At 41.9% G+C, this 15,000-nt stretch overlaps 1 protein-coding gene across 3 annotated transcripts in view; it reads right to left on the bottom strand.

Moving 5' to 3' along the window:
* Positions 1-15,000, bottom strand: part of alg13 (ALG13 UDP-N-acetylglucosaminyltransferase subunit) — a 34,399-nt gene that overhangs the window by 17,195 nt on the left and 2,204 nt on the right. For all 3 annotated transcript variants that reach the window (XM_074630952.1, XM_074630951.1, XM_074630953.1), the window contains exons 3-10: positions 14,857-14,907; positions 14,737-14,783; positions 12,539-12,611; positions 11,748-11,829; positions 11,417-11,582; positions 11,055-11,118; positions 10,745-10,862; positions 10,594-10,658 (exon numbers count right to left, since the gene is read on the bottom strand). In XM_074630952.1, the coding sequence (XP_074487053.1) occupies positions 10,594-10,658; positions 10,745-10,862; positions 11,055-11,118; positions 11,417-11,582; positions 11,748-11,829; positions 12,539-12,611; positions 14,737-14,783; positions 14,857-14,907 (666 nt within the window). The remainder of the gene's footprint in view (positions 1-10,593; positions 10,659-10,744; positions 10,863-11,054; positions 11,119-11,416; positions 11,583-11,747; positions 11,830-12,538; positions 12,612-14,736; positions 14,784-14,856; positions 14,908-15,000) is intronic.

Here is a 15,000-nt window from a genome sequence, read left to right as displayed (position 1 = left end):
ACTAACTAGTACTGTCTGTGTAGTTGTAGTATTACTGTCAGTGACCTGGTCTGATGGAGGTAGTTTAGTACTAACTAGTATTGTCTACGTGTAGTTGTAGTATTACTGTCAGTGACCTGGTCTGATGGAGGTAGTTTAGTACTAACTAACTAGTACTGTCTATGTGTAGTTGTAGTATTACTGTCAGTGACCTGGTCTGATGGAGGTAGTTTAGTACTAACTAGTACTGTCTGTGTAGTTGTAGTATTACTGTCAGTGACCTGGTCTGATGGAGGTAGTTTAGTACTAACTAGTACTGTCTACGTGTAGTTGTAGTATTACTGTCAGTGACCTGGTCTGATGGAGGTAGTTTAGTACTAACTAGTACTGTCCATGTGTAGTTGTAGTATTACTGTCAGTGACCTGGTCTGATGGAGGTAGTTTAGTACTAACTAGTACTGTCTGTGTAGTTGTAGTATTACTGTCAGTGACCTGGTCTGATGGAGGTAGTTTAGTACTAACTAACTAGTACTGTCTACGTGTAGTTGTAGTATTACTGTCAGTGACCTGGTCTGATGGAGGTAGTTTAGTACTAACTAGTACTGTCTGTGTAGTTGTAGTATTACTGTCAGTGACCTGGTCTGATGGAGGTAGTTTAGTACTAACTAGTACTGTCCATGTGTAGTTGTAGTATTACTGTCAGTGACCTGGTCTGATGGAGGTAGTTTAGTACTAACTAGTACTGTCTGTGTAGTTGTAGTATTACTGTCAGTGACCTGGTCTGATGGAGGTAGTTTAGTACTAACTAACTAGTACTGTCTACGTGTAGTTGTAGTATTACTGTCAGTGACCTGGTCTGATGGAGGTAGTTTAGTACTAACTAACTAGTACTGTCTATGTGTAGTTGTAGTATTACTGTCAGTGACCTGGTCTGATGGAGGTAGTTTAGTACTAACTAGTACTGTCTACGTGTAGTTGTAGTATTACTGTCAGTGACCTGGTCTGATGGAGGTAGTTTAGTACTAACTAGTATTGTCTACGTGTAGTTGTAGTATTACTGTCAGTGACCTGGTCTGATGGAGGTAGTTTAGTACTAACTAGTATTGTCTACGTGTAGTTGTAGTATTACTGTCAGTGACCTGGTCTGATGGAGGTAGTTTAGTACTAACTAGTACTGTCTATGTGTAGTTGTAGTATTACTGTCAGTGACCTGGTCTGATGGAGGTAGTTTAGTACTAACTAGTATTGTCTACGTGTAGTTGTAGTATTACTGTCAGTGACCTGGTCTGATGGAGGTAGTTTAGTACTAACTAACTAGTACTGTCTATGTGTAGTTGTAGTATTACTGTCAGTGACCTGGTCTGATGGAGGTAGTTTAGTACTAACTAGTATTGTCTACGTGTAGTTGTAGTATTACTGTCAGTGACCTGGTCTGATGGAGGTAGTTTAGTACTAACTAACTAGTACTGTCTGTGTAGTTGTAGTATTACTGTCAGTGACCTGGTCTGATGGAGGTAGTTTAGTACTAACTAGTACCGTCTACGTGTAGTTGTAGTATTACTGTCAGTGACCTGGTCTGATGGAGGTAGTTTAGTACTAACTAACTAGTACTGTCTGTGTAGTTGTAGTATTACTGTCAGTGACCTGGTCTGATGGAGGTAGTTTAGTACTAACTAGTACTGTCTATGTGTAGTTGTAGTATTACTGTCAGTGACCTGGTCTGATGGAGGTAGTTTAGTACTAACTAGTACTGTCTGTGTAGTTGTAGTATTACTGTCAGTGACCTGGTCTGATGGAGGTAGTTTAGTACTAACTAGTATTGTCTACGTGTAGTTGTAGTATTACTGTCAGTGACCTGGTCTGATGGAGGTAGTTTAGTACTAACTAACTAGTACTGTCTATGTGTAGTTGTAGTATTACTGTCAGTGACCTGGTCTGATGGAGGTAGTTTAGTACTAACTAGTACTGTCTGTGTAGTTGTAGTATTACTGTCAGTGACCTGGTCTGATGGAGGTAGTTTAGTACTAACTAGTACTGTCTACGTGTAGTTGTAGTATTACTGTCAGTGACCTGGTCTGATGGAGGTAGTTTAGTACTAACTAGTACTGTCCATGTGTAGTTGTAGTATTACTGTCAGTGACCTGGTCTGATGGAGGTAGTTTAGTACTAACTAGTACTGTCTGTGTAGTTGTAGTATTACTGTCAGTGACCTGGTCTGATGGAGGTAGTTTAGTACTAACTAACTAGTACTGTCTACGTGTAGTTGTAGTATTACTGTCAGTGACCTGGTCTGATGGAGGTAGTTTAGTACTAACTAGTACTGTCTGTGTAGTTGTAGTATTACTGTCAGTGACCTGGTCTGATGGAGGTAGTTTAGTACTAACTAGTACTGTCCATGTGTAGTTGTAGTATTACTGTCAGTGACCTGGTCTGATGGAGGTAGTTTAGTACTAACTAGTACTGTCTGTGTAGTTGTAGTATTACTGTCAGTGACCTGGTCTGATGGAGGTAGTTTAGTACTAACTAACTAGTACTGTCTACGTGTAGTTGTAGTATTACTGTCAGTGACCTGGTCTGATGGAGGTAGTTTAGTACTAACTAACTAGTACTGTCTATGTGTAGTTGTAGTATTACTGTCAGTGACCTGGTCTGATGGAGGTAGTTTAGTACTAACTAGTACTGTCTACGTGTAGTTGTAGTATTACTGTCAGTGACCTGGTCTGATGGAGGTAGTTTAGTACTAACTAGTATTGTCTACGTGTAGTTGTAGTATTACTGTCAGTGACCTGGTCTGATGGAGGTAGTTTAGTACTAACTAGTATTGTCTACGTGTAGTTGTAGTATTACTGTCAGTGACCTGGTCTGATGGAGGTAGTTTAGTACTAACTAGTACTGTCTATGTGTAGTTGTAGTATTACTGTCAGTGACCTGGTCTGATGGAGGTAGTTTAGTACTAACTAGTATTGTCTACGTGTAGTTGTAGTATTACTGTCAGTGACCTGGTCTGATGGAGGTAGTTTAGTACTAACTAGTACTGTCTGTGTAGTTGTAGTATTACTGTCAGTGACCTGGTCTGATGGAGGTAGTTTAGTACTAACTAGTATTGTCTACGTGTAGTTGTAGTATTACTGTCAGTGACCTGGTCTGATGGAGGTAGTTTAGTACTAACTAGTACTGTCTACGTGTAGTTGTAGTATTACTGTCAGTGACCTGGTCTGATGGAGGTAGTTTAGTACTAACTAACTAGTACTGTCCATGTGTAGTTGTAGTATTACTGTCAGTGACCTGGTCTGATGGAGGTAGTTTAGTACTAACTAACTAGTACTGTCTGTGTAGTTGTAGTATTACTGTCAGTGACCTGGTCTGATGGAGGTAGTTTAGTACTAACTAGTATTGTCTATGTGTAGTTGTAGTATTACTGTCAGTGACCTGGTCTGATGGAGGTAGTTTAGTACTAACTAACTAGTACTGTCCATGTGTAGTTGTAGTATTACTGTCAGTGACCTGGTCTGATGGAGGTAGTTTAGTACTAACTAGTACTGTCTATGTGTAGTTGTAGTATTACTGTCAGTGACCTGGTCTGATGGAGGTAGTTTAGTACTAACTAACTAGTACTGTCTATGTGTAGTTGTAGTATTACTGTCAGTGACCTGGTCTGATGGAGGTAGTTTAGTACTAACTAGTACTGTCTGTGTAGTTGTAGTATTACTGTCAGTGACCTGGTCTGATGGAGGTAGTTTAGTACTAACTAGTATTGTCTACGTGTAGTTGTAGTATTACTGTCAGTGACCTGGTCTGATGGAGGTAGTTTAGTACTAACTAGTACTGTCTACGTGTAGTTGTAGTATTACTGTCAGTGACCTGGTCTGATGGAGGTAGTTTAGTACTAACTAGTACTGTCTATGTGTAGTTGTAGTATTACTGTCAGTGACCTGGTCTGATGGAGGTAGTTTAGTACTAACTAGTATTGTCTACGTGTAGTTGTAGTATTACTGTCAGTGACCTGGTCTGATGGAGGTAGTTTAGTACTAACTAACTAGTACTGTCTGTGTAGTTGTAGTATTACTGTCAGTGACCTGGTCTGATGGAGGTAGTTTAGTACTAACTAACTAGTACTGTCTATGTGTAGTTGTAGTATTACTGTCAGTGACCTGGTCTGATGGAGGTAGTTTAGTACTAACTAGTACTGTCTGTGTAGTTGTAGTATTACTGTCAGTGACCTGGTCTGATGTAGGTAGTTTAGTACTAACTAGTATTGTCTACGTGTAGTTGTAGTATTACTGTCAGTGACCTGGTCTGATGGAGGTAGTTTAGTACTAACTAGTACTGTCTGTGTAGTTGTAGTATTACTGTCAGTGACCTGGTCTGATGGAGGTAGTTTAGTACTAACTAGTACTGTCTATGTGTAGTTGTAGTATTACTGTCAGTGACCTGGTCTGATGGAGGTAGTTTAGTACTAACTAGTATTGTCTACGTGTAGTTGTAGTATTACTGTCAGTGACCTGGTCTGATGGAGGTAGTTTAGTACTAACTAGTACTGTCTACGTGTAGTTGTAGTATTACTGTCAGTGACCTGGTCTGATGGAGGTAGTTTAGTACTAACTAGTACTGTCTATGTGTAGTTGTAGTATTACTGTCAGTGACCTGGTCTGATGGAGGTAGTTTAGTACTAACTAGTACTGTCTATGTGTAGTTGTAGTATTACTGTCAGTGACCTGGTCTGATGGAGGTAGTTTAGTACTAACTAGTACTGTCTATGTGTAGTTGTAGTATTACTGTCAGTGACCTGGTCTGATGGAGGTAGTTTAGTACTAACTAGTACTGTCTGTGTAGTTGTAGTATTACTGTCAGTGACCTGGTCTGATGGAGGTAGTTTAGTACTAACTAGTATTGTCTACGTGTAGTTGTAGCATTACTGTCAGTGACCTGGTCTGATGGAGGTAGTTTAGTACTAACTAACTAGTACTGTCTATGTGTAGTTGTAGTATTACTGTCAGTGACCTGGTCTGATGGAGGTAGTTTAGTACTAACTAGTACTGTCTGTGTAGTTGTAGTATTACTGTCAGTGACCTGGTCTGATGGAGGTAGTTTAGTACTAACTAGTATTGTCTACGTGTAGTTGTAGTATTACTGTCAGTGACCTGGTCTGATGGAGGTAGTTTAGTACTAACTAGTACTGTCTACGTGTAGTTGTAGTATTACTGTCAGTGACCTGGTCTGATGGAGGTAGTTTAGTACTAACTAGTATTGTCTACGTGTAGTTGTAGTATTACTGTCAGTGACCTGGTCTGATGGAGGTAGTTTAGTACTAACTAGTATTGTCTACGTGTAGTTGTAGTATTACTGTCAGTGACCTGGTCTGATGGAGGTAGTTTAGTACTAACTAGTATTGTCTACGTGTAGTTGTAGTATTACTGTCAGTGACCTGGTCTGATGGAGGTAGTTTAGTACTAACTAGTATTGTCTACGTGTAGTTGTAGTATTACTGTCAGTGACCTGGTCTGATGGAGGTAGTTTAGTACTAACTAGTATTGTCTACGTGTAGTTGTAGTATTACTGTCAGTGACCTGGTCTGATGGAGGTAGTTTAGTACTAACTAGTATTGTCTACGTGTAGTTGTAGTATTACTGTCAGTGACCTGGTCTGATGGAGGTAGTTTAGTACTAACTAGTACTGTCTACGTGTAGTTGTAGTATTACTGTCAGTGACCTGGTCTGATGGAGGTAGTTTAGTACTAACTAGTATTGTCTACGTGTAGTTGTAGTATTACTGTCAGTGACCTGGTCTGATGGAGGTAGTTTAGTACTAACTAGCTAGTACTGTCTACGTGTAGTTGTAGTATTACTGTCAGTGACCTGGTCTGATGGAGGTAGTTTAGTACTAACTAACTAGTACTGTCTATGTGTAGTTGTAGTATTACTGTCAGTGACCTGGTCTGATGGAGGTAGTTTAGTACTAACTAGTACTGTCTGTGTAGTTGTAGTATTACTGTCAGTGACCTGGTCTGATGGAGGTAGTTTAGTACTAACTAGTATTGTCTACGTGTAGTTGTAGTATTACTGTCAGTGACCTGGTCTGATGGAGGTAGTTTAGTACTAACTAGTACTGTCTACGTGTAGTTGTAGTATTACTGTCAGTGACCTGGTCTGATGGAGGTAGTTTAGTACTAACTAACTAGTACTGTCTATGTGTGGTTGTAGTATTACTGTCAGTGACCTGGTCTGATGGAGGTAGTTTAGTACTAACTAACTAGTACTGTCTACGTGTAGTTGTAGTATTACTGTCAGTGACCTGGTCTGATGGAGGTAGTTTAGTACTAACTAGTACTGTCTATGTGTAGTTGTAGTATTACTGTCAGTGACCTGGTCTGATGGAGGTAGTTTAGTACTAACTAGTACTGTCTATGTGTAGTTGTAGTATTACTGTCAGTGACCTGGTCTGATGGAGGTAGTTTAGTACTAACTAGTACTGTCTATGTGTAGTTGTAGTATTACTGTCAGTGACCTGGTCTGATGGAGGTAGTTTAGTACTAACTAGTACTGTCTATGTGTAGTTGTAGTATTACTGTCAGTGACCTGGTCTGATGGAGGTAGTTTAGTACTAACTAGTACTGTCTGTGTAGTTGTAGTATTACTGTCAGTGACCTGGTCTGATGGAGGTAGTTTAGTACTAACTAGTATTGTCTACGTGTAGTTGTAGCATTACTGTCAGTGACCTGGTCTGATGGAGGTAGTTTAGTACTAACTAACTAGTACTGTCTATGTGTAGTTGTAGTATTACTGTCAGTGACCTGGTCTGATGGAGGTAGTTTAGTACTAACTAGTATTGTCTACGTGTAGTTGTAGTATTACTGTCAGTGACCTGGTCTGATGGAGGTAGTTTAGTACTAACTAACTAGTACTGTCTATGTGTAGTTGTAGTATTACTGTCAGTGACCTGGTCTGATGGAGGTAGTTTAGTACTAACTAGTACTGTCTGTGTAGTTGTAGTATTACTGTCAGTGACCTGGTCTGATGGAGGTAGTTTAGTACTAACTAGTATTGTCTACGTGTAGTTGTAGTATTACTGTCAGTGACCTGGTCTGATGGAGGTAGTTTAGTACTAACTAGTACTGTCTATGTGTAGTTGTAGTATTACTGTCAGTGACCTGGTCTGATGGAGGTAGTTTAGTACTAACTAGTATTGTCTACGTGTAGTTGTAGTATTACTGTCAGTGACCTGGTCTGATGGAGGTAGTTTAGTACTAACTAGTACTGTCTGTGTAGTTGTAGTATTACTGTCAGTGACCTGGTCTGATGGAGGTAGTTTAGTACTAACTAGTACTGTTCATGTGTAGTTGTAGTATTACTGTCAGTGACCTGGTCTGATGGAGGTAGTTTAGTACTAACTAGTACTGTCTACGTGTAGTTGTAGTATTACTGTCAGTGACCTGGTCTGATGGAGGTAGTTTAGTACTAACTAGTATTGTCTATGTGTAGTTGTAGTATTACTGTCAGTGACCTGGTCTGATGGAGGTAGTTTAGTACTAACTAGTATTGTCTACGTGTAGTTGTAGTATTACTGTCAGTGACCTGGTCTGATGGAGGTAGTTTAGTACTAACTAGTATTGTCTATGTGTAGTTGTAGTATTACTGTCAGTGACCTGGTCTGATGGAGGTAGTTTAGTACTAACTAGTACTGTCTATGTGTAGTTGTAGTATTACTGTCAGTGACCTGGTCTGATGGAGGTAGTTTAGTACTAACTAGTATTGTCTACGTGTAGTTGTAGTATTACTGTCAGTGACCTGGTCTGATGGAGGTAGTTTAGTACTAACTAGTACTGTCTATGTGTAGTTGTAGTATTACTGTCAGTGACCTGGTCTGATGGAGGTAGTTTAGTACTAACTAGTACTGTCTATGTGTAGTTGTAGTATTACTGTCAGTGACCTGGTCTGATGGAGGTAGTTTAGTACTAACTAGTACTGTCTATGTGTAGTTGTAGTATTACTGTCAGTGACCTGGTCTGATGGAGGTAGTTTAGTACTAACTAGTACTGTCTATGTGTAGTTGTAGTATTACTGTCAGTGACCTGGTCTGATGGAGGTAGTTTAGTACTAACTAGTACTGTCTGTGTAGTTGTAGTATTACTGTCAGTGACCTGGTCTGATGGAGGTAGTTTAGTACTAACTAGTATTGTCTACGTGTAGTTGTAGTATTACTGTCAGTGACCTGGTCTGATGGAGGTAGTTTAGTACTAACTAGTACTGTCTATGTGTAGTTGTAGTATTACTGTCAGTGACCTGGTCTGATGGAGGTAGTTTAGTACTAACTAGTACTGTCTATGTGTAGTTGTAGTATTACTGTCAGTGACCTGGTCTGATGGAGGTAGTTTAGTACTAACTAGTACTGTCTGTGTAGTTGTAGTATTACTGTCAGTGACCTGGTCTGATGGAGGTAGTTTAGTACTAACTAACTAGTACTGTCTATGTGTAGTTGTAGTATTACTGTCAGTGACCTGGTCTGATGGAGGTAGTTTAGTACTAACTAGTATTGTCTACGTGTAGTTGTAGTATTACTGTCAGTGACCTGGTCTGATGGAGGTAGTTTAGTACTAACTAGTATTGTCTACGTGTAGTTGTAGTATTACTGTCAGTGACCTGGTCTGATGGAGGTAGTTTAGTACTAACTAACTAGTACTGTCTATGTGTAGTTGTAGTATTACTGTCAGTGACCTGGTCTGATGGAGGTAGTTTAGTACTAACTAGTACTGTCTGTGTAGTTGTAGTATTACTGTCAGTGACCTGGTCTGATGGAGGTAGTTTAGTACTAACTAGTATTGTCTACGTGTAGTTGTAGTATTACTGTCAGTGACCTGGTCTGATGGAGGTAGTTTAGTACTAACTAGTACTGTCTACGTGTAGTTGTAGTATTACTGTCAGTGACCTGGTCTGATGGAGGTAGTTTAGTACTAACTAGTACTGTCTATGTGTAGTTGTAGTATTACTGTCAGTGACCTGGTCTGATGGAGGTAGTTTAGTACTAACTAGTACTGTCTATGTGTAGTTGTAGTATTACTGTCAGTGACCTGGTCTGATGGAGGTAGTTTAGTACTAACTAGTACTGTCTATGTGTAGTTGTAGTATTACTGTCAGTGACCTGGTCTGATGGAGGTAGTTTAGTACTAACTAGTACTGTCTATGTGTAGTTGTAGTATTACTGTCAGTGACCTGGTCTGATGGAGGTAGTTTAGTACTAACTAGTATTGTCTACGTGTAGTTGTAGTATTACTGTCAGTGACCTGGTCTGATGGAGGTAGTTTAGTACTAACTAGTACTGTCTATGTGTAGTTGTAGTATTACTGTCAGTGACCTGGTCTGATGGAGGTAGTTTAGTACTAACTAGTATTGTCTACGTGTAGTTGTAGTATTACTGTCAGTGACCTGGTCTGATGGAGGTAGTTTAGTACTAACTAGTACTGTCTATGTGTAGTTGTAGTATTACTGTCAGTGACCTGGTCTGATGGAGGTAGTTTAGTACTAACTAGTATTGTCTACGTGTAGTTGTAGTATTACTGTCAGTGACCTGGTCTGATGGAGGTAGTTTAGTACTAACTAGTACTGTCTGTGTAGTTGTAGTATTACTGTCAGTGACCTGGTCTGATGGAGGTAGTTTAGTACTAACTAGTACTGTTCATGTGTAGTTGTAGTATTACTGTCAGTGACCTGGTCTGATGGAGGTAGTTTAGTACTAACTAGTACTGTCTACGTGTAGTTGTAGTATTACTGTCAGTGACCTGGTCTGATGGAGGTAGTTTAGTACTAACTAGTATTGTCTACGTGTAGTTGTAGTATTACTGTCAGTGACCTGGTCTGATGGAGGTAGTTTAGTACTAACTAGTACTGTCCATGTGTAGTTGTAGTATTGCTGTCAGTGACCTGGTCTGATGGAGGTAGTTTAGTACTAACTAGTACTGTCTACGTGTAGTTGTAGTATTACTGTCAGTGACCTGGTCTGATGGAGGTAGTTTAGTACTAACTAGTACTGTCTACGTGTAGTTGTAGTATTACTGTCAGTGACCTGGTCTGATGGAGGTAGTTTAGTACTAACTAGTACTGTCTATGTGTAGTTGTAGTATTACTGTCAGTGACCTGGTCTGATGGAGGTAGTTTAGTACTAACTAGTACTGTCCATGTGTAGTTGTAGTATTACTGTCAGTGACCTGGTCTGATGGAGGTAGTTTAGTACTAACTAGTACTGTCCATGTGTAGTTGTAGTATTACTGTCAGTGACCTGGTCTGATGGAGGTAGTTTAGTACTAACTAGTACTGTCCATGTGTAGTTGTAGTATTACTGTCAGTGACCTGGTCTGATGGAGGTAGTTTAGTACTAACTAGTACTGTCCATGTGTAGTTGTAGTATTACTGTCAGTGACCTGGTCTGATGGAGGTAGTTTAGTACTAACTAGTACTGTCCATGTGTAGTTGTAGTATTACTGTCAGTGACCTGGTCTGATGGAGGTAGTTTAGTACTAACTAGTACTGTCTATGTGTAGTTGTAGTATTACTGTCAGTGACCTGGTCTGATGGAGGTAGTTTAGTACTAACTAGTACTGTCCATGTGTAGTTGTAGTATTACCTGACACTTGTCTCCCAGGAAATACTGCCTCCCTGCGAACACCATGTAGTCCGTCTTCTGCATCTCTGTCAGTCACACAGACCTCTTGAGTTAAACCATGATCTGATTTCTGATCAGTAGTATCAGATTACACATCTGGAAGAAGTGGTACCTTTACACGTGTCCTGCCAGACGTCAAACTCCAGGTTTCTGTACACGTCTCCGTCCAGAGACTTCATGACCTTATAAGGAAGAGACAGCCTGGAGGGGGGCGGGGCTTCTGCAGGAGACTGACCAATAACAACAACAACGACGGGTCAGAACCAGTTCCCCGGGTTACTCTCAACCTTTAACTGAACATCTGCAGAATGTCTCCAACCAGCCGGTCGGTGCCGTTACAGCATCACAGAAGAAGAAGACAGTTTCATGGTTTCTATCTACATAATGACTCATGAGTCACATGATCACAGCGTCCGTCTCACCTTCGGGTCGTCGGTCACAGATCGGAGTTTCTCCTCAGCGGCTCCGCCCACCTCAGGCTCCTCCCTGCAGGACGAAACAAACGCACCCACAGAACCACATGATGTCATCGTTACTGCTCACACACTCACCAAACACAGAACTGACTCGTCAAATGTCCGAAAAAAAGTTAAAATGAATGACCCAAAAAAGTACAAAACAAATGTCCAAAAAAGTCTGAAACATAAGTCGATAAACACGAAGAGAGCAACAACTAACAGCATCGTATCAGAGTCTTCTACCAGGAAACTCTGCTAGATGGTTCTGTTGGACCGCATCATCAGTTCACACTTTGTCTGGTGTGTGTGTGCGTGTGTTTGTGTACCTGTGACATCGGTCCTCAGGTGTGTCGTAGCCAAAATCAACATCGCTACACATTGATGGGCTGTTTCTATAGCGACGACCTCCGACCCTGAAGGCCTCCATGGCCTGACAGAGCTCCGCCTCCTCAAAGCCAAACACCTGAGTGTAGAGCAGCTCATAGAAAAGAGCTACACACACACACACACACACACACACACACACACACACACACACACACACACACACACACACACACACACACACACACACACACACACACACACACACACACACGAGAATCAGATGACATCCCAGACTGAAGTTATTTCAACCAATGACTGATCAGTACTCACACTGACAGAGAGCAGCGGAGGCGGGGTAACTCCTCGGGTAAACAATGTCATAGTGACCGTTGATGGAGCAACACAGCGTCACCTAGGCAACAGAGAAGGCTGACGGTCAGTCCCTGAACAATCATATTGCAGAGTTTAACGTCACCACTGCAGCGCCCGTCTGTTCGCATGTTGCTGCCTCATACTCATACTGAGCTTCCATTGGTCCTGAGCAATACACCTGCCATGACGTAGTCAAACACCCAGGTCACGGTTACTCAAGATCGGTGAAATACACTCTGGTAACGGGAAAACACACGGTGAAATACAATCAGCTGATCTCTGGTCAGTCAGCTGATCTCTAGTCAGTCAACTGATCTCTAGTCAGTCAGCTGATCTCTAGTCAGTCAACTGATCTCTAGTCAGTCAACTGATCTCTAGTCAGTCAGCTGATCTCTAGTCAGTCAGCTGATCTCTGGTCAGTCAGCTGATCTCTGGTCAGTCAGCTGATCTCTAGTCAGTCAACTGATCTCTAGTCAGTCAGCTGATCTCTAGTCAGTCAGCTGATCTCTGGTCAGTCAGCTGATCTCTGGTCAGTCAGCTGATCTCTAGTCAGTCAACTGATCTCTAGTCAGTCAGCTGATCTCTAGTCAGTCAGCTGATCTCTGGTCAGTCAGCTGATCTCTGGTCAGTCAGCTGATCTCTAGTCAGTCAGCTGATCTCTGGTCAGTCAGCTGATCTCTGGTCAGTCAGCTGATCTCTAGTCAGTCAGCTGTGAGATATTAAACAACCAACAACACAAACCTCCTCACCTTGTCAACAAAGTCGTCCTCTGAGATCACCGTGGCTGGTTTCCCCGGGTAACGATAGATCAAGAAACAACGCCTACACACACACACACCACTTTTGAGGACATTACAGAAACTTACAATCATTTCTTGGGGACTTACCCTAACGCTAACCCAACGCTAACCCAACGCTAACCCAACGCTAACCCTAACGCTAACCCAACGCTAACCCTAACGCTAACCCAACGCTAACCCAACGCTAACCCTAACGCTAACCCAACGCTAACCCAACGCTAACCCAACGCTAATGCTAACCTAACGCTAACCCAACGCTAACCTAACGCTAACCCAACGCTAACCTAACGTTAACCCAACGCTAAACTTACGCTAACCTAACGCTAACCCAACGCTAACGCTAACCCAACGCTAACGCTAACCTAACGCTAACCCAACGCTAACGCTAACCTAACGCTAACCCAACGCTAACCTAACGCTAACCCAACGCTAACCTAACGCTAACCTTACGCTAACCCAACGCTAACCTTACGCTAACCCAACGCTAACCCAACGCTAACCTAACGCTAACCCAACGCTAACCTAACGCTAACCCAACGCTAACCTAACGCTAACCTTACGCTAACCCAACGCTAACCTTACGCTAACCCAACGCTAACCTAACGCTAACCTAACGTTAACCCTAACGCTAACCTAACATTAACCTAACGCTAACCTAACGCTAACGCTAACCTAACACTAAACTAACGCAAACGCTAACCTAACGCTAACGCTAACCCAACGCTAACCTAACGCTAACGTTAACCTAACGCTAACGTTAACCCTAATGCTAACCTAACGCTAACCTAACGCTAACGTTAACCCTAACCTAACGTTAACCTAACGCTAACGCTAACCTAACGCTAACGTTAACCTAACGCTAACCTAACGCTAACCCTAACGCTAACCTAACGCTAACCTAACGCCAACCTAACGCTAACCTAACGCTAACGTTAACCTAACGTTAACCTAATGCTAACCTAACGCTAACGCTAACCTAACGTTAACCCTAACGCTAACCTAACGCTAACCTAACGCTAACGTTAACGCTAACCTAACCTAACGTTAACCTAACGCTAACCTAACGTTAACCTAACGTTAACCTAACCTAACGCTAACCTAACGTTAACCTAACGTTAACCCTAACGTTAACCTAACGCTAACCCTAACGTTAACTTAACGTTAACCTAACGCTAACCCTAACGTTAACCTAACGCTAACCTAACGTTAACCTAATGTTAACCTAACGCTAACCTAACGCTAACCCTAACGTTAACCTAACGCTAACCTAACGCTAACCTAACGTTAACCTAACGCTAACCCTAACGTTAACGCTAACCTAACGCTAACCTAACGTTAACCTAACGCTAACCTAACGCTAACCTAACGCTAACGCTAACCTAACGCTAACGCTAACCTAACGCTAACCTAACGCCAACCTAACGCTAACGTTAACCTAACGTTCACCTAATGCTAACCTAACGCTAACGCTAACGTTAACCCTAACGCTAACCTAACGCTAACGCTAACCCTAACGCTAACGTTAACCTAACGCTAACCTAACGCTAACGCTAACCTAACGCTAACGTTAACCCTAACGCTAACCTAACGCTAACCTAACGCCAACCTAACGCTAACCTAACGCTAACGTTAACCTAATGCTAACCTAACGCTAACGCTAACCTAACGCTAACGTTAACCCTAACGCTAACCTAACGCTAACGTTAACCTAACGCTAACCTAACGTTAACCTAACGCTAACCTAACGTTAACCTAACGCTAACCTAACGTTAACCTAACGTTAACCTAACGCTAACCTAACCTAACGCTAACCTAACGTTAACCTAACGTTAACCTAACGCTAACCCTAACGTTAACCTAACGTTAACCTAACGCTAACCCTAACGTTAACCTAACGCTAACCCTAACGTTAACCTAACGTTAACCTAACGCTAACCTAACCCTAACGTTAACCTAACGTTAACCTAACGTCAACCTAACCCTAACGTTAACCTAACGTTAACCTAACGCTAACCTAACCTAACGCTAACCTAACATTAACCTAACATTAACCTAACGCTAACCTAACGCTAACGCTAACGCTAACCTAACGGTACCTGACTGCAGACTGCCGCAGGTGTACCTGAGTGTACCTGAGTGTTTCTCACCTGCACAGCTGAGAGAGAGCCTTGATCTCCACCTGACCCACCGTCTCCTGGAAACACACACTTCTTGTTACACATTACTACACACTGTGGACCGAAGGGTCAAAGGTCACAGCCGCTCACCTTAGGGTCCTCCAGACGCTCCAGATACTTCTCAAAGGAACCTTCAACAAACTGAGAGAGAAGACAACCTGGTTAACTAGCAGGTCAGTGTCTGTTAACTAGCAGGTTAGTGTCTGTTAACTAGCAGGTAAGTGTCTGTTAACT

The sequence above is a fragment of the Sebastes fasciatus genome, chromosome 3 (assembly GCF_043250625.1).
Source record: "Sebastes fasciatus isolate fSebFas1 chromosome 3, fSebFas1.pri, whole genome shotgun sequence".
Classification (NCBI taxonomy): Eukaryota; Metazoa; Chordata; class Actinopteri; order Perciformes; family Sebastidae; genus Sebastes; species Sebastes fasciatus.
The sequence above is the reverse complement of the archived record's forward strand: the minus strand, read 5'-3'. Positions and strand labels throughout refer to the sequence as shown.